This window comes from Ceratotherium simum, chromosome 7, assembly GCF_057802395.1.
Source record: "Ceratotherium simum simum isolate JZ-2026a chromosome 7, ASM5780239v1, whole genome shotgun sequence".
NCBI lineage: Eukaryota > Metazoa > Chordata > Mammalia > Perissodactyla > Rhinocerotidae > Ceratotherium > Ceratotherium simum.
In genome coordinates, this window is record NC_141906.1 from 31,977,561 (window position 1) to 31,996,688 (window position 19,128).

General features: G+C 48.4%; 1 protein-coding gene across 1 annotated transcript in view; it reads right to left on the minus strand.

Moving 5' to 3' along the window:
* MAP6 (microtubule associated protein 6) overlaps nucleotides 1-19,128 on the minus strand; it is an 83,470-nt gene that overhangs the window by 13,230 nt on the left and 51,112 nt on the right. Inside the window, exons 2-3 of the mRNA XM_087433466.1 lie at nucleotides 8,722-8,935; nucleotides 6,407-6,603 (exon numbers count right to left, since the gene is read on the minus strand). Coding sequence (XP_087289592.1) covers nucleotides 6,407-6,603; nucleotides 8,722-8,935 — 411 coding nt within the window. The remainder of the gene's footprint in view (nucleotides 1-6,406; nucleotides 6,604-8,721; nucleotides 8,936-19,128) is intronic.

Below are 19,128 nucleotides of genomic sequence, written 5' to 3' on the forward strand. Positions count from 1 at the left end.
ACAAAATGGTGGTCTCTGATCCACTGCCTCAAGGAACAGACACAAGTTGTATCTCGGCATCTCTAGTACCAAGAGTATTTCTTATTAATGAAAAATCTGATGGATCATTCTGTATTCAATAGCCATGCATTTCAGTTACCCAGTCAGTTAATTTAGTACCCAAACGAGAAAACCTGTATATTTGGCTGAGACAATTGGTCAATTCAGTCAGTTGTGTGTGAAGACCTGGTCCAATTCTTATGTCCCCTGGCTTGTATCTGGGTCCCAAGATTTAAAGGGGATACTAGGTAAGCCTGCTGGAAGGCCTGCAATGGCCTGACCGGACCGTGGCACTGTGAGGCGTGGGTGTAGTTTTAGTTAAGAGTCCAACCTGTCTGAAACCTGATTCACTCCAGGCCAGCCCCAGCCTCCCTCAGGTGAAGGGGAGAAACAGCCCGGGGTGTGGAGCAGACCTGGGCTCCATGCTTCCTTCATCTTTCTGAGCTGGACCGAGCTGGCAGGCGCCCCACCACTTTGAGCTTCCCTCCTGTCTGTTACCTGTCTGTTACCCCACATTAGGAGGGGCCAGTGAAGCAGCACAGAAAGAAATGCTGGGTAAGCAATCAATAAATACAAGTTGTGAGAATATTATTGTTTAGGTCTGTGGACTCAAGGTAATTCAGTAGTTGGAATTCTTTAAAAGCGATCTTCTTAATCAGAGTGTTTGCCTTAATCAACTTCTCGTAATGTCAGAGATTACTCATAGTTCACAATCTATCAGAAAGATAGTGAACACAGCCCTTCAAGATAGTGAAGGGAAGGGGAAGGGGCCTGAAATGACCTGTATCTAGCGTCCACTATGGGTTCCCTACAGCCATCACGTCATTTCAGCCTCACTCCTCTCCTTTGAGGTGGGTATTGGTGTCCCCATTTTCAGAGGAGGACACCAAGACTCAAAGGGGTCAGTGAATGACACAGGGTTGCACAGCTGGCACTGATTTCCACCCATGAACCTTGTAAACGCCTAAGTGCACTGCCAGTGTTAACCAGCATTCACACGATAAAGAACAAAATATGGGATGATGTCAATTCTATTATAGGTACTCTAGGATGTTCTAGGTGCTATGTGGATCTATGCATCAAATGGCAGTGGGATGGAGCAGGTTTGCACGATGTGGCTGGTTCTGCAAGAGTCCACTAAGAGAGGGCTGCTTCCATTCGTTTGAAACAGCTGCCTCTCCTCTCTTGGTGGCCTTGGCTACTCCAGCCGCTGACCCAGCCCTGCTGGCCTCAGGTGGGGCTGGGGTCGGGCCTTGGCTTAACGGGAGATGGTCCACAGGCTACATCCTGAAAGAAGCTTTTTATACCTGTGGTCCTGAAAATGTAAACTGCTTTAAGACATTTTACCAGTAAAAGGACCTTGAAATCACAATGACATGCTAAGGGAGTTCATAGCCCTTGTGAAATGGGACTTGACACTCCTCAAATCTACGAGAAGCAGGTTATAAATTTTAAACCTTAGTGGAAAAAAAGGAGGAAAGAATTTCACTAAGAACACACAAACTCTAAGGAAGAATTAAAATACACAGAACTCATTTAGCAATGATGACCTATTTTAAAACTAGAGGGCTGGTTTTGATTTGGTTTGTTTGCTGTTTTAGGGGGGTGACACCAGTAATGGGTTATAGGTTTGCCTCCTGGGCTGTGGGCAGCAACGGGGAGCATGGTGGGAACTGTAGGCTGAGGCCCCGGCTGAGCTCTGACCCACTGGGCGCCACAGAGAAAGCTGGCCGGGCTCCCCACCTTCCCACCTTCGCCGCCGCCCAATCCTTGCCCTCTCTCTGGTTCTGAGTGTCTCTCACCTTCTCGCGGGTTATTTCTTCATATATGTCTTTTTCTCTCTCTGCCTCTATTTCTACCTCTCTGTGTCTCCCCTGTCTTTCTTTCTCTCTCTCTCACTCTCTGGTTTTGATCAAAACAATCTTGAACTGATCAAAAGAGAGCTGAATAATATACTTTTGTGTGTTTGTTTTATTTATTGAACGGTATTTTGTGTTTTCCACCTCATACAAAGGCAGGCAGGTGGGTGGAGTATTTTCTGTCCATCTGGAAGACAAATAGATAGTGGAGTTGCATATGTATGACCCTGGATTGATTCCTACCACAGCTCCTCCCAAAACCCAGAAATTGGGGACCAGCAATCGAACGCAAGTCCCAGCCCAGAGCTCCTACCCTAGAGCAAGAGAGGACCTGGGCTTGTTGCCCGACATGTGGGTGAGGGCGAGCAGCATGACGGCAGGGAGCATGCAGAGGTGGGTGTATGGATGGAGATCCCAGCTGGCAACCGCCCATTCTCAGACATCGGGCCTTTCCAGGACGGGCTCTGCCACTCTCCAGGTTTTGCCTTGACCCTCCTTGAGTGAACTACCCCCAGGACCTGAGCTCACCTGCGGCTGCACCCCTCCACACCTGTGCTTGTGCAGCTCCCTCCCTCTGGCATGCCTTCACCACCCCAGGCTCTGTTCACCTGGTCATAACCTGCCCAAATACTGAGGTCCTCCCTGATCCACGGAACCAGCTAGAACAGACTCCTCCTTCGTGCCCCACTGTGATCAGAGGTGGGGTCTCAGTCATCCTGGTTTCCCTAGCGCCCAGCACAGTGCCTGGCACACAATAGGTATTCAATCAACACATGTTGGAAAAAGGAAGAGGGATCCCATACGAAAGTAGAGAATTTTTTGTCTCCCACTTTAGCAGAAGGAAATCAAAGCGGACAAACTTGGCCCTAGCTCTGAGGTTCCCTCCCAGACCTGCTCTCCTCCTCTAGGCCTGCCCCTACATGCCCTGCATGCCCGCCTCCCGCCCGCTCTCCAAGGCTCCCTCCCCCATGAAGCCTTCTGATGCCCCACCACCAGGGGAAGAAACCTGTCCTTCATCTGAGCTCCCGGCTACCTTATTTGGACCTCTCTTATGGCTGTTTCTGCACCCCCACGTAAGGCACACACACCAAGACTGTCACCCCCATAACCCACACAGTGAGTCAGCCCCCAGAGGGTGGAACCTTCACAATGACCAGATTTATGAGTATATGAAGGCATCTCTGCCATCCCCTGGGAGGAGAAAAAGCCAGAAGTGACAGTCCTGCGGGTGGACAGGAAAGGGCTGGAGAGTCAGGGCCCAGCCTCCCAGCGTGGCAAGGCGGTGCTGGGCACAGGCAGTCTCACCCCCAGCAATATGGGATCAAAACGTTACACTACCTTGTCGGCCAGTGGGTCTCCTGGTCCATCTTCGCCTTTCCCAACACTTAGCTCTGACTGCTTGCAATTAGTATCTGAGAGGCAATCTAAAAGAGTCAAGCTGCATTATGGAGACCCCCGACAAAATGCAGGGCACAGCTCATCTCGTGGAGAGTGGCTCAAATGGCAAAGGTTGGTTCCTTCACCTACTCAGCTGGGCCTTACCAAGGAAATAAGATCAAGAAAGTGGTGTTTGTCTTTAGCATTTATTCATAATTGGAAAAGCTGTTTGTTTGTTTGTTTGTTTTTTCTGAGCAAGCACAGACCACAAGCACGTCACAATCAATTGGCTATACATGAGTATTTTTGTCATTTTCTTACTAACAGCAGGAATGAAATAGCACCAAGAGAGGTGTGCGCTACACGTTACATAGACAATCTGTGGTATGCAACAAAACCCAGGCCACAAAATCGTGTTTAGACACTTCCTGTCTGCCTCAGAGAGGCACAGGTATAACGGACCGAATGGGAGCACCAGCGGGTAAAGAAAGCTTCAGAGCCAATGCACAGCCTTAGGGGTTATCTTTGCAGGCGAGCGAAGCAGACAATGGGAAAGCTTCGGTCCTCGCTCTTTCGCCACGGGAGATCAGGGACCCACGGGGAAAGGTACAAAACTGGGCGGAACAGGCATTGGGAGCTTGGTCACCTTCAGAAAGGCAGAACCAAAACACTGCTTGTCAAACGAAAATCAGTTTCTATCAGTATATTTGGGATGTAGAACGAGACTGGCTGAGTTTTATTTGTAAACAGTAGAAATCAAAGGAGCTTTCTTGCCAGTTAAGCGGCACATTCAAGAGTCCAAGTGAACTATAGACAGGCTTCTCTCAGGTGGAGGTGTTAAAAAGATGGGGGCACTGAAGGGTTGAAAAGACATTAGACAGGTCATCTAAAGCCTCAGGTGGGGCAGGGTGGGAAACATCCCTGGGGCTGCGAGGTGGGTGGGAAACTCTATGATTTGGGCAACACAAGCTTGAATCAGACACAGGGATCGAGTCAGACATCTCCTTCTGGCTGTGCTGCTGTGGAGACAGACTTATTTACACCACCCACCCTGTCTAGCACAGTATCTGGAACAAAGGCATTCAACAAGTGAATGAGTGTTCCCCCATGCGTTGTAAAGTCTGATTTCCCTGATCTGCAAAAAATATATGACTATTCTATGGAGAAATCCAAATTGTGGCTAATATCAACTCGTCTGACTAATGCCAGATCTTGAGGGAATGAACATACATTGGCAAATTCTCTGGATAAAGTTAAGATCCTGTTGGTAGAGCTCTCTGGTTAATGTTAAGATGAGCTAGCAAATAGCTGGAATCAGTACTGAGATCCACTCTAGTCATTTCCAGATAGGCATCAAAATCTGTGATTCATAAACACTGAAACTCACTAGCATTTTCTACCTTCTTCAGTACTTCTCCTTCCTCACAGTTCCATACCCCGAGATGGAAAGCAAGATGGCAGTGGGCCTGGACGAGCGCTTCAGTCCTTCCAGTCCTGTTCTCTTAAGTAATATGGCCCACGTAGCACATGCTCAGTTAATTTGCAAAAGACTTCTCAATCAGCCCCAAGGTGACAACCAAGATGGCGTAAACAGAGACTTTCTGCTTGAATGGTCAGAATACAGAGAGCTTGTGGAGGCTCCACTTCCTCCAGACTGGAAGGACCTGAAGGGAGTTTTGAGGTAAGGAACTGTGAGAACTTCACTCTATACGTCTTTCATTACAAAAGAAAAGTCAGCCTGAGCAGAGACTTTGCATCATACAGCAGCCCAGCGATTCCAGAATGCTGGCAACGGTAAGCACTTTAAGGACAGGAGAAATAAAGCGGGCTGGGCAGTACACGTCACAGGGTTTGCAAATGTAATTTTTCTGGTGGGTATTTTGGGTTCCCTCACGGGCACTGGGGGTCTTCTCACAACTCTCTGACTAATGCCTACAACACAATTCTAGCACAGCTAAGGCGGCACTTGCCACCACTGGGGGCTTTGGCCACACAGACACGTGACACATAATACAGTGAGAGCTGCTTTCATTCATTAATGAGGTCAAAAATCCTTGCTAAGCACTTAGCAGGGAACTCTCCTAGTCTTTAGCTAAGTCACAGAAATTTCCCATAACCTGAAGCTCAGCATCCTCCGTCCTCTCTGAGGACCAGAGCAAGAACAGTTCAGGAAGGGAAAGTAAACACCGCCACGCTGGCCACTACGTCTACCTCCCACCTCGTGTTTCTCAGAAGCAAGAAAGCCACGTTCTAAATACACTACCCCTAAACCTCGAACTTTCTTCCTCAGTCATCTGTAACCAGTTGCTCCACAAAATCAGCAGCACTGGAGAGGCTGAGGGTGAACAGAGGAAAACAGTCTCCTCATTTTCGTCATCTTCCTATAATGTCGAGAATGTATCTAAAACACCTAACCTTTTCACTCTGGCCTAGTTTTCGTCACCAGTGGCATTTCTATTACTTGGTATACAATTTAAAGCCCACTGATAGGAAACGAAAGGCAGTCACACGTTTCTGACAGAAGATTCTATGAAAAAATTACTTAACAGACACAACTCATTTTATTAAGGCTGAGGTTTTGTTTTTTGTTTTTTAAATATTTCCACAGATTTTGTCAATTGCTGAAGCCCAAGTTGAGCTTCTATAGCACGTGACAACTCTCTGAATTTTGAAAAAGAACACATTTATCTAAAGTTCAAAATTGATCACGGACAGACTTCGGGGGGAATAGGAGGAGGACACCCCACAGACATTTCTAAGCACTACCAGGAGGTCTCCTTTGCAGCCATGTCAGAACTGCCTCTGTGCTAAGCCCTGCCCTCCCCCCAGCATGCGGGCTCACCTGCCATGGGAGGCACGGCCGGTGAGCTACGCTGCCCGGTGTTCCAGGGGCCCGGTGGCGTGGACCCCATGGCCACGCTCGGCCGGTTGGTCTGGTTTGGAGAGGAGGCATGCCACATGGTCTTTGAAACAGGATTCCTCCATTCAAAGAAACCAAACCAGAGAGCTCCTGGAACACTCAGGACACAGGCAGATGAGAAGCCTCTAATCAATTTTGTGGCCTTTTTTGTTGGTTGGTTTAAAAAAAAAAAAAGCAGAGAAGAATGAAAGGAAAGTGCAGTGACATTTACTCTTTCGCCTCAGCCAGCTTATTGTTCATCTCTTTACTGTGCTCCTGGTCATCGGGCGGGGCGGCGCTGGCGCCCTCCGTGCTCTTTTTCTTGGAGGCCCGGCCTGACGCCGCCTGCTTGTCTTTGGCCTTCCTCGGGGGCTTGTGGCTCGCTGAGGTCTTTTTTGGTTTGGAACTCTGAACACTAGGTTTCTCCACCTGCACGAGGAGACAGACAGACAGACCGCAAATACAGAAACAGAAAAGGGGAGGGAATAGAGACAGAATTTAGAGAGAAGACATGGTTAACTAAAGGATAACGGTAGTGATAACATTTGACACTGAGGGAGCACAGTGTATAAAGTATCGTCAGTGACCTTACGTCATTTGGCTTCTCCTGACTGAACCCTGTTGTCAGTCATCTTGGCAACACTCTCGCTGGCCACATTGGCTCCCTGGCCTGGGAGCTCTCACCCCTGGACCACCCCAGGCAGTGGACTATGTTACTATTTTGCAGTATCTGCTGCCCTTCCCTGTAGGAAGATTACACCTCATCGCCATGTTCAACTCAGGCAGGCAAATGATTTGCTTTAGTCAATGAAATGTGAGCAGAAGTGACATAGGTCACCTCCAGACAGAAGATCAAGAGTCAGCCTGTGCTTCCCAATGCTCTCTTTTCCTCTGCCACAGACAGAGGCTGCTCCATCACCCCGAGTCCCAGACTGAAGAGGTGATGAGGAAGAGAGTGAGAGCCAACCCACAATGGACATGTATTAATAAGAAAAGAAACCTCTGTTGGTGGAAGACGGAGAAACTCTGGGTGGTTTATACCACAGCCTCAGCCGGCCACAACTCTGTGTCTGTCTCTAGGATGGTGAGCTCATGTGGAGAAGTGTCCTCGCTGAGATGCTTGGCCCAGGCGGGCTCGGCTCAGCGAGGCCTTCAGCACTGCCCAGCCATCCGCTCCTCCTCTCTGGCTGGAACCTTGGGCCGCTTTCCCCAGAGCAGCTGTTCAAGCCCACTCCACTCTCCCCACGCTGCCTCCTCTAGCTCTGCCCCCTCATTCCTAGGAGATGGCCTTGCCTTTTCCTTCTCAAGAACTCTGGGGCCACTGGGTATGATCCCTCAATATGTCACCCACCTCCCATCCCTCTCTAGATTTACTTTCCCCAATCTTCCCTCTTTCCTCCCCTTGAATCTTCTTTCATCCAAAGCCAACCCCATGTCCTGGGTCCCACCTCATCTGTGGAAGGTTGACGGAGACGACATTGAGCCTCACAGGCTAGGTCATTCACTCAGTGAGGTCCAGGCGTTTTCATCCACCCCTGACCTGTACATGAGGTAACCAATTGTCCTGGTTTGCCCAACACGGAGGGCTTTCATGGAGCATGGAACTTCCAGTACTACAACTGGAGGAGTCCAGCCAAACTGGGTCGGTTAGTTACCTTACCTCTAAACCAGTCCTGGACCAAATACAAAACTCCACTTGAGTGCAAGACTTTAGGGCAAAAGCAGAGAAAAGGCTATTCACGTTCTCAGACTTTTTCTGCTATTACTGATAGGAGAGCTGACATTTGCACAATTCCGTGTGGCTTGACGTCCTAGAATAAGCTATGGCGTGTATGATTCCGGCTTCAGCAGCCAAATCTCCAACATGCTTCTCCCTTTCGTGAACGCATATTGGGATGCAAATGAGACAACAAAGTGTTATTATAGGAAAATCCCTGCATCTACCGTAAGTTACTTAGAAACGTAATTCATTCACAAACTGTTCGTTATAGTCACAAATTACTCAGAACACACCTTGCAGCTGATGCAACAGGTGTGTTTCGACAGATGGTGTTTATCGAGGGAAAGGATAAGAAAGGGCAGGCGGTTTTCAGGGACTCAGGAGGTAAGGAAATGTCTGTGATTGGAGCTGAGGATGAGGCAGGGGCCGGGTGGGAACGCAGCCAGGCAAGGATGCCTCTAACACCAGGCCAGCTCTTCCGGGGCAAAAGCACACTTATTTTAAGACAAGGGGATTTAGGGCTCAGGTGAGATTTCTCTCACTTTTTTCCTGGGATTCTCAAAATCAGAAGCTAGTTCTCTGGAAATGTGCTAGACTTCAAGCTGTTTTTATTTTAAGTACTATTCCTTTTTAACATTCCCTTTGAATTGAACAAAGGCTCCTGCTAAAAAGCCCCTCTGTTTCAGTGTACTAAAGAGAAATGGAGGGATTTTAAAGAGCTTTGGGGGCTGGGCCAGAGTGGGCAGTGGCCCCGCCCCCATGCTCTGCTGCAGTTAACCCCTCCTTTCCAGGCTGGGCTGATGGGTTCTCCACAGGATCTGTCTCACCTTCGGGGGTTCCTTGAAAGGTTCGCTGTAGAGGCTGCGTATTCTTCTGCGATCAATGACCTTATTGTCAGCTGGTGTTGGCTTATTGGCCTCCCCTTTGAACTGGGCGCTGTAGCTAGTCTCATGAGCCATCTTGTCATCTGGGGGCTTGTACTGGGGCTTGGCTTTTATCGGTTTCACAGGCTTGATGTCCGTCCATGCTCTGAACTCATTCCTGTGAATCAAAGAAAGCATAAGTGATAGGAAACATCGTATGCCCAGAAGTGGTGCTCCTCAAACAGGGCTGCACACACAGCAAGCTCTCCACTGGTGCTCGCGGTGCTGAGGAAGTGTGGCTGCAGATTAACTTCACTGCTTCCTATGGGTAAGTGCGAGCTGTCCTTCCTGCCAAGCTAATGCAGGCTGTGGCAAGAGCTCAGGCCCCCAGCTCCCACTGGGTGATCATGGATAGGCAATTCTAATCTTTGGGCCTCATTTTCACAATATCTAAATGAGGCTGAAACAACTCAATCCATTCAGTCATTCATGGGTCCAACATATATGATTGAGTGCCCGCTGTGTGTGAGATTAGAGCTGTGAAAGTTACACGATGAGACCATGCGTTAGACAACGTTCCTGGCATGTTATGGCCAAATGACAAGTGCCAGTTCCTTCTCCCCTTTGTCATGATGAAGATCCTTTGTTATCCAGAATCCTTAGGGATAATTCCTCCCTTTGATAGCAGAAGGCCTACTTCTTATACTGCCAGAACCTTGACAATCTTAATCACATTAGACGAAAATCATTATGAAATGTCTGAATGCTTGCAGATCATAAATAAGCAAAATGTACTGAACATAATTCAGATATCACTATTAGGACTTGCATTGGGATATGAACAGGTAGGAAAGACTTCATGTGCTTCGGTGTGAATAGCCATTGGTCCTTACCCTAAATGACCCCCATCTGCTGCTTTTTTTGAGTCAGGGTGTCAGTTTTCTTGTTCACAGCAATCTCTCTCGTGGTTTCTAATCAGCTGTTTCTGATCTGTTATAGGACTGGAGAGTAGATGGTGACAGTGTTCAAAATAGAGTAAAAAAAGGTAGCCGCTGATGGAGGCCACAGGGTCTATTCTGTTCATTGAGTGCATGACATTCAATGCATAAGCTCTGTTGCTCCTGAGGACTTGATCAGGTCTGTTCTCATTTGGGGCCACGAGAAGCTGTGTTGTGGGAAAGGAAGTCAGTGTGTGAACACCTGTGGAGGTAGGTTCTTCCAGTGCCCTTTTTCACCCTCATTGATAACTCCCTCCTTCAGCACTCAGAGACAAGTGCCACCAACAGGAGGCCACAGGGGATGGAGGGAAGAAAGAGTTTAGACTGCGACAGAGACACACAGGTTCTAGCCCCAGCACTGCCTCTAGCTAGCTGTTGAGCTGGCCTCTCCCTTCTCGAAGCCTTAGTTTCCTCATTTGTCAAAAGAATTAGACCAGACAATGTCCTTATAATGTCCTTCTAGCTCTGATGCTCTCTGAGTCAATAAAGCCAGTTTGGTGACACCGAGCCACTTGCTGGTCATTTGATCTCCTGAGGGGAATTGGCTCATACGCGAGCAGACAGATCACAGTTTCTTTTCTTTTCTTTTTTATTGAGGTAACATTGGTTTATAATAAATTGGTTTATATAAATTTCAGGTGTACATCATTATAGTTCGACTTCTGTATAGACTACATTGTGTTCACCACTAAAAGTCTAGTTGCCATCCGTTATTGTATACATCTGCCCCGTTAGCCCTTTCACTTCCCCCATATATAAAATATATAAAGAACTCATACCACTCAACAACAACAAAAATAAAGAACCCGATCAAATAAATGGGCAGAGAATCTAAGCAGACATTTTTCCAAAGAAGATATACAGATGGCCAATAGGCACATGAAAGGATGTTCAACATCACTAATTATTAGGGAAATGCAAATCAAAACCACAATGAGATATCACCTCATGCCAGTCAGAATGGCTATAATTAAAAAGACAAGAAATAACAAGTGCTGGAGAGGATGTGGAGAAAAGGGAACCCTCGTACACTGCTGGTGGGAACGCAAACTGGTGCAGCCACTATGGAAAACAGTATGGAGATTCCTCAAAAAATTAAAAATAGAATACCACACGGTCCAGCTATTCCACGGCTATTCCATGGTTTCGTATTCCAAAGAACACGAAAGCAAAGTTTCCTAAGAGACCTTCCCCCAAGCTTCAGACTCGCCGTTCCAGTGTAGCTTGGACCTCCACCTAGGTGTCCCCCCAACTCAAATTCAACGTTCCTAGAACCAAATCATCTTGTTTCCCCTTCCAGATTGTCTTCTCTTCTTGGATTCCCTCATTGCTCAATGTCACCCATTCATTCATTCATTCACAAAATATTTACTGAGTGCTTAAGGTCTGCCAGGCAGGATGCTGAGCTCTGTGAAGTCCAAACTGAGTAAGAACAGGCCCTGGGCTCAAGGTGTGGGAGGCAGAGGGAGTTGAGGTTACTCCAGGATGATAAGATAAGAGTCAGGAAGGAGGAGGGAGTGGGGAGCACAGAGGAGGAGCTCCCAAGCCAGCCCAGGAGTTGGCCAGAAGAGTGGGGAGTGGGTTCCAGCAAATGAGGCGTACGTGAAGAGGCTCATGAGAGGCACAGTTCCCTGTGAGGACCTGCAGGCAGTTCAGGTGGCTGGGCTGAAGGTTGCTCGGGAAGGGCAGGAGAAGCTGGACAGATCATGAAGGTCCTGCAGCCACGCTAAGGGGACGGCCTGTACCGTAACGAAGAGTTGTGAAATGATTTCAAGCCAAGGACGAGTGTGGCCAGGTTAGTTTTGGGGAAGAGAACTTCGGCAGCAGTGTGAATGGTGGACGGAAGGGGAGAGGTGAGGGGGGAGGCCAGGCTGGAGACTGTGCAGGGAGCCAGAAGGAAAGCAGAGGCTTGAACCAGGGGAGTGGCAGTGGGGACAGAGAACAGGGCACCGAGTCAAGAGGGAAATGGGCAGGACTTGAAAACAGCTGAGCTGTGGGACGCCAGGGTCAGAGAGGAGTCTGGGGAGCCTCGAGGATTCTGGTTTGTGGGTGGTAGTGCTACCCACTGAGATGGTGAAAATGGGGGAAGAAGGGGGTTTGGGAGGAGGGTTGAGACCCTCCTGACTCTGTAATGGCACCCATCCACTCCAGCATCAAGCTGCCTTTTGAGCCTTTTCTCCCCTCCACTTCTCCCTTCTCCACTTCCATAGGTTCAACCAGGTATGATGACCTGACTTCTGAGCCATTTTGGCTCTACACACAGGCCTCGGGCCGGCCCGGGTTACATGTGGGGCTCTGGCCACCATCTCCTGCCTAAAGCTCCAGGCCTTCCCTCCTTCCTCCCGCCCTTCAGGACCCAAGCCCTGCCGGAGCCTCTGATACTCGGCCTGGACCTCCCAATAGACAAACCAGTAACACGCTGGCTCCCGAATATATGATGGCAGAAACCTGGATTCTCTGCTCCCACCCTTGCCTGCCTCCAGAATTAGGACTGAGAGAGGTAGACACCGGCCCCAAGCACTGTTTCTGGGTCACCTCTCCCAGGCCAGCCTCTGCAGCATTCTGCAACTCTGCAGCGGCCCCTGTGGAATGGCAAGTGTCTTGCAGTGAGCATCATCCATGAGATGTGTCCTTGTGGGAAAAGCTTGGTAACTCATGATCTTGAACAACTTTGGTCCATCATCTCCTTATGAGACCATGTTAATGAGACCCACAATGAGTTCACTATAATTATGACAGACTGTTAGGTTTAAACCCAAATTCTGTTACTTAGAACTTTCTTTGAACTCTCCACAAAACCTTCCCCAGCCACATGCAACAACTAATCATATGTCATAAAAATAGAATTAGCTACCATTAATTAGTCACCTTTTATAAGCTGGAAGGTTGTTTTTGGTTTTTGGTATATTTTCTATAATCCTTACAACTGCGAAAGGAGGTAATATTAGATCCCTTTAACAAAAGAGGGTAATCAGGGCTCAGAGAGGTTAAATGGCTTCCTTAAGTCACACAGCTGGCAAATAGCAGCCCAGGTCAGTCAGGCTCCACAGCCCACATCCTTCCCCGAGCTGCAGCGTGCTCAGCCTGCCCTCATTGGAGGTGCCTGTGTGGGGTCTGGCCTGCTGTCTGCAATGCCATGGAGGTTTTATACGACATAGACTGGACTAGATGATACCTGAGCTCCTCCAGCCCTGAGATGCTCCTTCCAGAGCAGTATGGACCACACTCTCAGGTCAGTCATGTCCAGTGCCTCTTGCCACAAGTTCATGGTTCCCTGTAACCATGAAATCCCCTTTCTGTGCAACCAGATTTCAGCTTGATCATTCATTCAGCATTTGCCAAACAGCAGCCATGGGCATGGCACGTGGCCCACAGGGAGGAGTAAGCCACGTTTGAGATGTCTATAGTTTAGTGGGTCATGATCTGTCCATGTATGACCCTAAGCAAATGGGACAGAGTTCAGAGGGAAGGAGGGAAAAAGATGCTTAATTCTGAAGGAGGGAAGGGAGCACTGAAGGATGCAGATAGAGAAGTGGATGAAGGGAATTCAGGCAGCAGTCTGCGTTTGTGTAGCAGGTTCAGAGCAGGTGAACGGCTCAGGGTGCAAGAGGGTGGGGTTCTTGGACGGATGTCAAGGTGACCGGGCTGGGTAGGAGCCGGGCCAAGCTGTACAGAGCCTTGAATGCCATGTTTGGATGCTTGTGTAGGCCTGGGGAGCCGCTGAACGTTTCTGGGCGAGGCAGCACGATTCCTCCATTGACGGTGTCCACCTCCTCTCAGACTGCCCCAATTTTAACTATTCTTCAAGGCCCAGCTCGGGGTTCTCCTCTTCTAGGAACCCCTTCTGGACTTCTCAGCTCAAAGTTTCCCATCTCTTGGCTCCTGGACCCTTTACTGTACTGTCCAATGTTGTGGTTACCCACACAGTTTCATGTTGTTCTTTAATTCTTTCATGAGTTCATTTCATCTCTCTTGAGGGACAAGATACTTAATAGAAAATTCATGACAGAACCCTACCTTCAAGCCTAATCTCATCTGCGTGGCTGTGAAGGGGTATCTTTTAACTTATCCTGTGTCAGGCTGCAGGTTAGGGGCAGAGCTGGGCGAGGACCCGTCTCTACCTGCCCCATCAGGGCCCTTCCCTCGCCCAGGCCACCACTCAGAGCCACGCTTTATATCTTTCTGACATTCTTCACAGGATTTAAGGGCTTGGCATTGTGTGAGCATTTAATGAAGTAGCTATTATTGGATTTCATTTCTAGTCAGCTCATGGCCCTCCTCCTGAGCCCTTCTTGCCCTGCTCAGATGGGGCAGGCGCTTGCTCCTTGGAAACATGAAAACGCCCTGCATGTATGTACTTCTAGTCTAGTACCGCTCATGCTGAAATGGGCATGTGCTCACAAGCTTGGCTCCTGTCCAAGATGGTGTCCCTTTTCATCAGGGACTGAGCTCTGTTTATCTGTGTTTCCCTGGTGCCCTGCACAGCACAGAGCAAAATGCTCAGGAAACATTTGGAGACTTAAGGAAAATAAAGCATTCCATTCTACTTCAGACACTATTGAAAGCTGCTCACACTTGGCCTTGTCTTATTGCTAAAACCACCCCCTAAAGCCCATGCACCCCAAGTCTTTAAGTGCTTGTAGTCTCCCAAGCTTTCATAAAATCCATCCTCCCTAGATTGACAGGAGGCAGCCCAGCCCCCTGCTGAGTGAAGCTGCCATGGTGGTAAGGGGCTGGGGGTGGGAAGAAGCACTGAGAATCAGGGGGCAGATAAGGAGAGGAAAAGTTAATTAACACTCGCCCAACACCTACTTCCTTTAGGCTGAGCCCTTTATGAATCTAACCTTATTTGACCCCTTTAACATCTCTGTGAGGTCACTGTTATTAGCCTCACGTTATACATGAGGAACCTGAGCAGAGTGAAGAGACTTGCCAAGCCAGTAAGTGGGGAGGTAGTTATTGGACCATGAGTCTGCCTGACTCAAAGCCCCTGTCCCTTCTGCCATCCCACACTCGGGGGTGGGTGTGTAACCCACCTTCAGGCTCACGGCAGCAATCACAAGAGAGCACTTCCCTTCAGCCAGTGTGAGTGCACACCATAGTGAGGCTCTGGGCATACTGGGAGGGTCCCACTTCTGCAGTGGGACCCTCTGCAGGGTCCAAACCCCACCAAGGACCGGCAGGAGCAGGCCCAGTGTGAGCCATCTCATGGAGACTTGGTGGACCAGATGTTCCTGGGCTGCTCCTTTGTGACCTTTAACAGCTGTACAGTCATGTTCAGAGCAGCTGCTACGGCAGGACTTCTGGATCTCCCTGACCAGGCCAAGTTTATAAAGCAATCAACAAACACTCTACCTCCATCTCCTGCTGTCTAGTCTCTCTGCCCCATCTCACCTGGGCCCTCAATACCTCCTCTCCCTGGACCATGGCATCAGATCACGGCATCAGAATCCTGGTCCCCATCTCCTCACTCTGATTCATCGGGCACATGCTACCAGGTAAGTCTTCCTCCAGCGGGACTGTGAGCACACTACGCTCCTACTAAAACACCTCAACAGATCCCCGTTTCCTATAGCACCAACTGTAGTCCAAACTGAGTTCCCTTCTAGTTCCCACATGTTATGATTCCTCAGGATGACAGGCAGGGCCCTGTGACTTGGCCCCAAGTTACCTTTCCAGCCTTATTTCTTTATCTTCACCAGTCATTCACATCATTTAGTGAGCATTTTCTGTGTGCCAGGCACTGTGCAAAGCTCTTTAAGTGCATTATCTGATGTAATCCTCACAATCACCTTGTGCCATAGGTGCCATCACCGATTTTGCCAATGAGAGCACCATGCTGCCTTCCCCAAACACATACTGTACTTTCTACTGCTGCGTGTTTGCCCATGCTATTCCCGTTCCTGGCACGCTCTTCCCTCCACACCTCCAGCTTCTGAAATACTACATGACCTTCTGTGCCAGGCTCAAGTGCTCTCCCCTCTAGGGAGCCTTCCCCAGTCCCACCGCTGACTCGAGCTTGTCCTTCTCTGACCTTCTCTCTGTAGACTCACCATGCTCTATCTTATAGTGGCTACCTGTGCAGGTATCTGTCTTCTCTCCCAGACTGTGCAATTGCTGAGGATTAGGACCGTCCTTTTGCGTCTGTGTAATCCTCACCATGCCGAGGACAGGGATTCAGAATGCAGCCTCCACCTCACCCATGTGAACAGCTAAATGGGAAGTCTCTGGGCCGCCCCCCCACCCCCACCCCAGGGAGAGGGCAGAAAGTTGCGACACAAGCATCTCATGGCATCTGGCATCTAGATCACTTCTCACAACATGTCCACAAATTCTCTGACACTCCTCCCTTAGGTGGCGCTTAATTCCCCTCCCCCTGAATGTGACTGGATTTACTGACACACTTCCAACAGACAGAATATGGTGGAAGTGATACTATGTGGCTTCTGAGACTGGACCCCATTGCAGCCTCCTTCTTGCTCTCTGTCTCAGATCACTCACTCTGGGGACAGCAGGTTGCCATGACATAAGAACACTCAAATAGCCCCTAAGGAGAGACCCATGTGTCAAGGAACTGAGGCCTCTTGCCAAAAGCCATGTGAGCGAGCCATCTCAGAAGTGGATCCTCAGCCCCAGGCAAGCGTTCAGATGACCTCATGAGTGACCTGGAGCTAGAACCACCCAGCTAAGCTGTTCCTAGAAACTATATGAGAAAATAAATGTTTGTTGGCTTAAGCTGCTAAGTTTTGGAGTAATTTGTGACACAGATTCTAATACAGACCCCAATCATAAACTATTCTTCCCATCAAAAGGGATTTAAAACACCCAGGCTTCATGTCAGCAAAACAGAAAGCACTGGTATGAGCAGAGCACAGAAAGCTCAAGGTCCCAGCAGAGCTGCGGCATCGAGTGAACAGAGAGGGTCATGCTCTGGTCGTAAGAACCTGAGGGGGAACATTTTGCAGCTCCAACTAGAAGGTAGCAAAGCCTCCTATCCACAAAGCTGGTAAAGATGCAGCTGCCTTGAGGCCAGGTCATAAGCAGAAACAAAGAAACACAGGCCCTCCTAGGAGGAAATGATGTCTCAGGGCACAGTTCATACAGGGCTCAGGGAGGTGCAGGCAGAGGTTGACAAGGTGAGAAAAACACAGAGCCCCAGCCAGAACAGAGGGTGCTCCACTGGCAAGAGCAGGGCTCTGGAGGGAGATAACGCTGGGCTCGACCTTGCCTCTAACCTTTGGGCCAGTCCCTCACCTGCTCTGGACTTCAGTGAGCTCGTCTGGAAAGGATTTCACGAGGCCTACTTCACAGGACTGATGCAGGGGGTTAAATGAGAAGGGATCAGGCGAAGAGGACCCGGACATGTGTGTCAGAATTACAAAGTCGGTGGAGGGTAACTCTATAGTAATGTATTTAGTTTTCACTACAGAGTCGTTTGTTCAAGAAACATTACTGAATATCTTCTGCATTCCAGGCACAGAGCTAGAAATACAGTGTGAGCCGGCAGAGGCAGCCACTGCCTCCGCGGTCCTTGTAGTCAGGTGGGGAGATTTAAACAATTACACAATTAAACGTCTGTCCAGCTACTGTTATAGTTCTGACCACTGCGGTCAACATTCTGGTGCCTGGAGAGGGCAAAATTTGGGCAGCAGCTCCCAACGCCAGGTTTATTTCTGAATGCATTTCACATTAGACTTGAACAAAGTAGCATTCAATGAATGCCTGATTAATTGAATCTCCAATACAGAGAGTCTACTATAAACAGATGTTTGCATCTTAAGGCCTTGTCCCACTTAAGCACATTTTCTTGCAGTGCTTCAAGGGGAGACATTGAAAGAGCAATTATAGAGGGAGAGCCTGAAGAAAGGCGAGAGCCTGGTGACTGATGAAGCCAGGTCCCAGGAGGCGGGGAGCGGAGGCATCAGGAGATCGGCAAGAGGGTTTGGCCTTGGAGAGAAAGTGTCGTAAAAGAAGAGAATAGAGGCTGTTCTTTCATTTCTAATTTGAAAAAGCCTGACATTTACAAGACATAATGAAATAGAATTATACAAGGAACAATTTTACTGCTCTGAAGAATATCTACATGCGTTAATTGGTACAAATCACTTCTTGACAAAAGTGGAGACTTCGAGTAATGGATTACTGTCAACTATGATCATATATAAATTCCATTTCTCTACCCATAAGCCCCAGATTTACTTATTATGTATCTAAGTCCTGGGGAAATAAAATTCTTTCCCCATCCGCTTGACAACAAAATTTTCAACAACATTCCTCGACTGCTTTATGAAGGAAGAAAACTGTGCTTTTAAGTCTTAACGGTCTAAAATCTTCCTACAGATTCTCATAGGTAATTTACGTTGTCATGGAAACATATTAAGTCTCTGTTCAAAAGTCTTGTCTGCATTTGTTATTAAAGCATTCTCGAGGAAGGGAAGCAGGCTCCTTCATGACCTCTGATGAAGGCAGTCAGCGAACGCTGTCGGTTGCCAAGCTATTGTCAGGAGTTGGTTAAAGGAAGCAGGATCTGTAGACTAAAAAGAGAAGAACATTCCAGAGCTAGAAGGTTGCAGGGGGCTTAGAGAGGCTTCTCTCTCCTTTGAGAACAGAGCCGAATACGGCTTCTTCCAGGCAGAAATGACGAGTCAAGATCGATGCATGGGTACATGCTTGCATGCATCTTTCAGCTTCTTTTGTGTGAAAGGGAGAAAAGGGGATCTTACAGAGAATGCCGACATTCTAATCACTGAGGATTGCTCTCATCCATTAATATCCAACAGACACATGCACGCCATGCAGAATGGTTTTCTAAAAGGAGGAAAGCGCACACTTGAGCAAAAAATGTCCGTATGTAAAGAAAAGTTTGAAGCTAATCTAATGTGAATAGAGAGACAGAGTGGAAAAGAATCCTCCCTTTCCCTTACATGGAAAGATCCAGCATGGGTAACAGTTGGCAATAATGAGTGTCAGGGCTCGGTCCCCTGATTAGGTAAATGGCTCATTCTGCAGGTAACTGCTGTCTAAGTCCTGCCGTAGGCTGCATGTGGCTCACAGGCCCCCGTGCACCTGGGAAACAGTGTCTCATACAGAGAAAGCCCATGTGCACAGTACGTATAGAATAATGAGGACAGACAGTTAAAAATAAAAACTGCTCAAACTAGGGGTCAATTTGATCCTACACAAATTGATTTAGGTTGCAGTATTTACTAGGCACTATGCCAGGAACTGTAGGGAAGTAAAAGGGCACAAAATAAGAAATCTATAGCTGGCAGAAGTGGAGGACAAGAGTAGGGGAGGATAGTGGTTAAGGTAAGAACACATACAAATATACCTCAAGTAGGAAAAAATCAGAGCTAGGTGAGAGGTTCCTAGA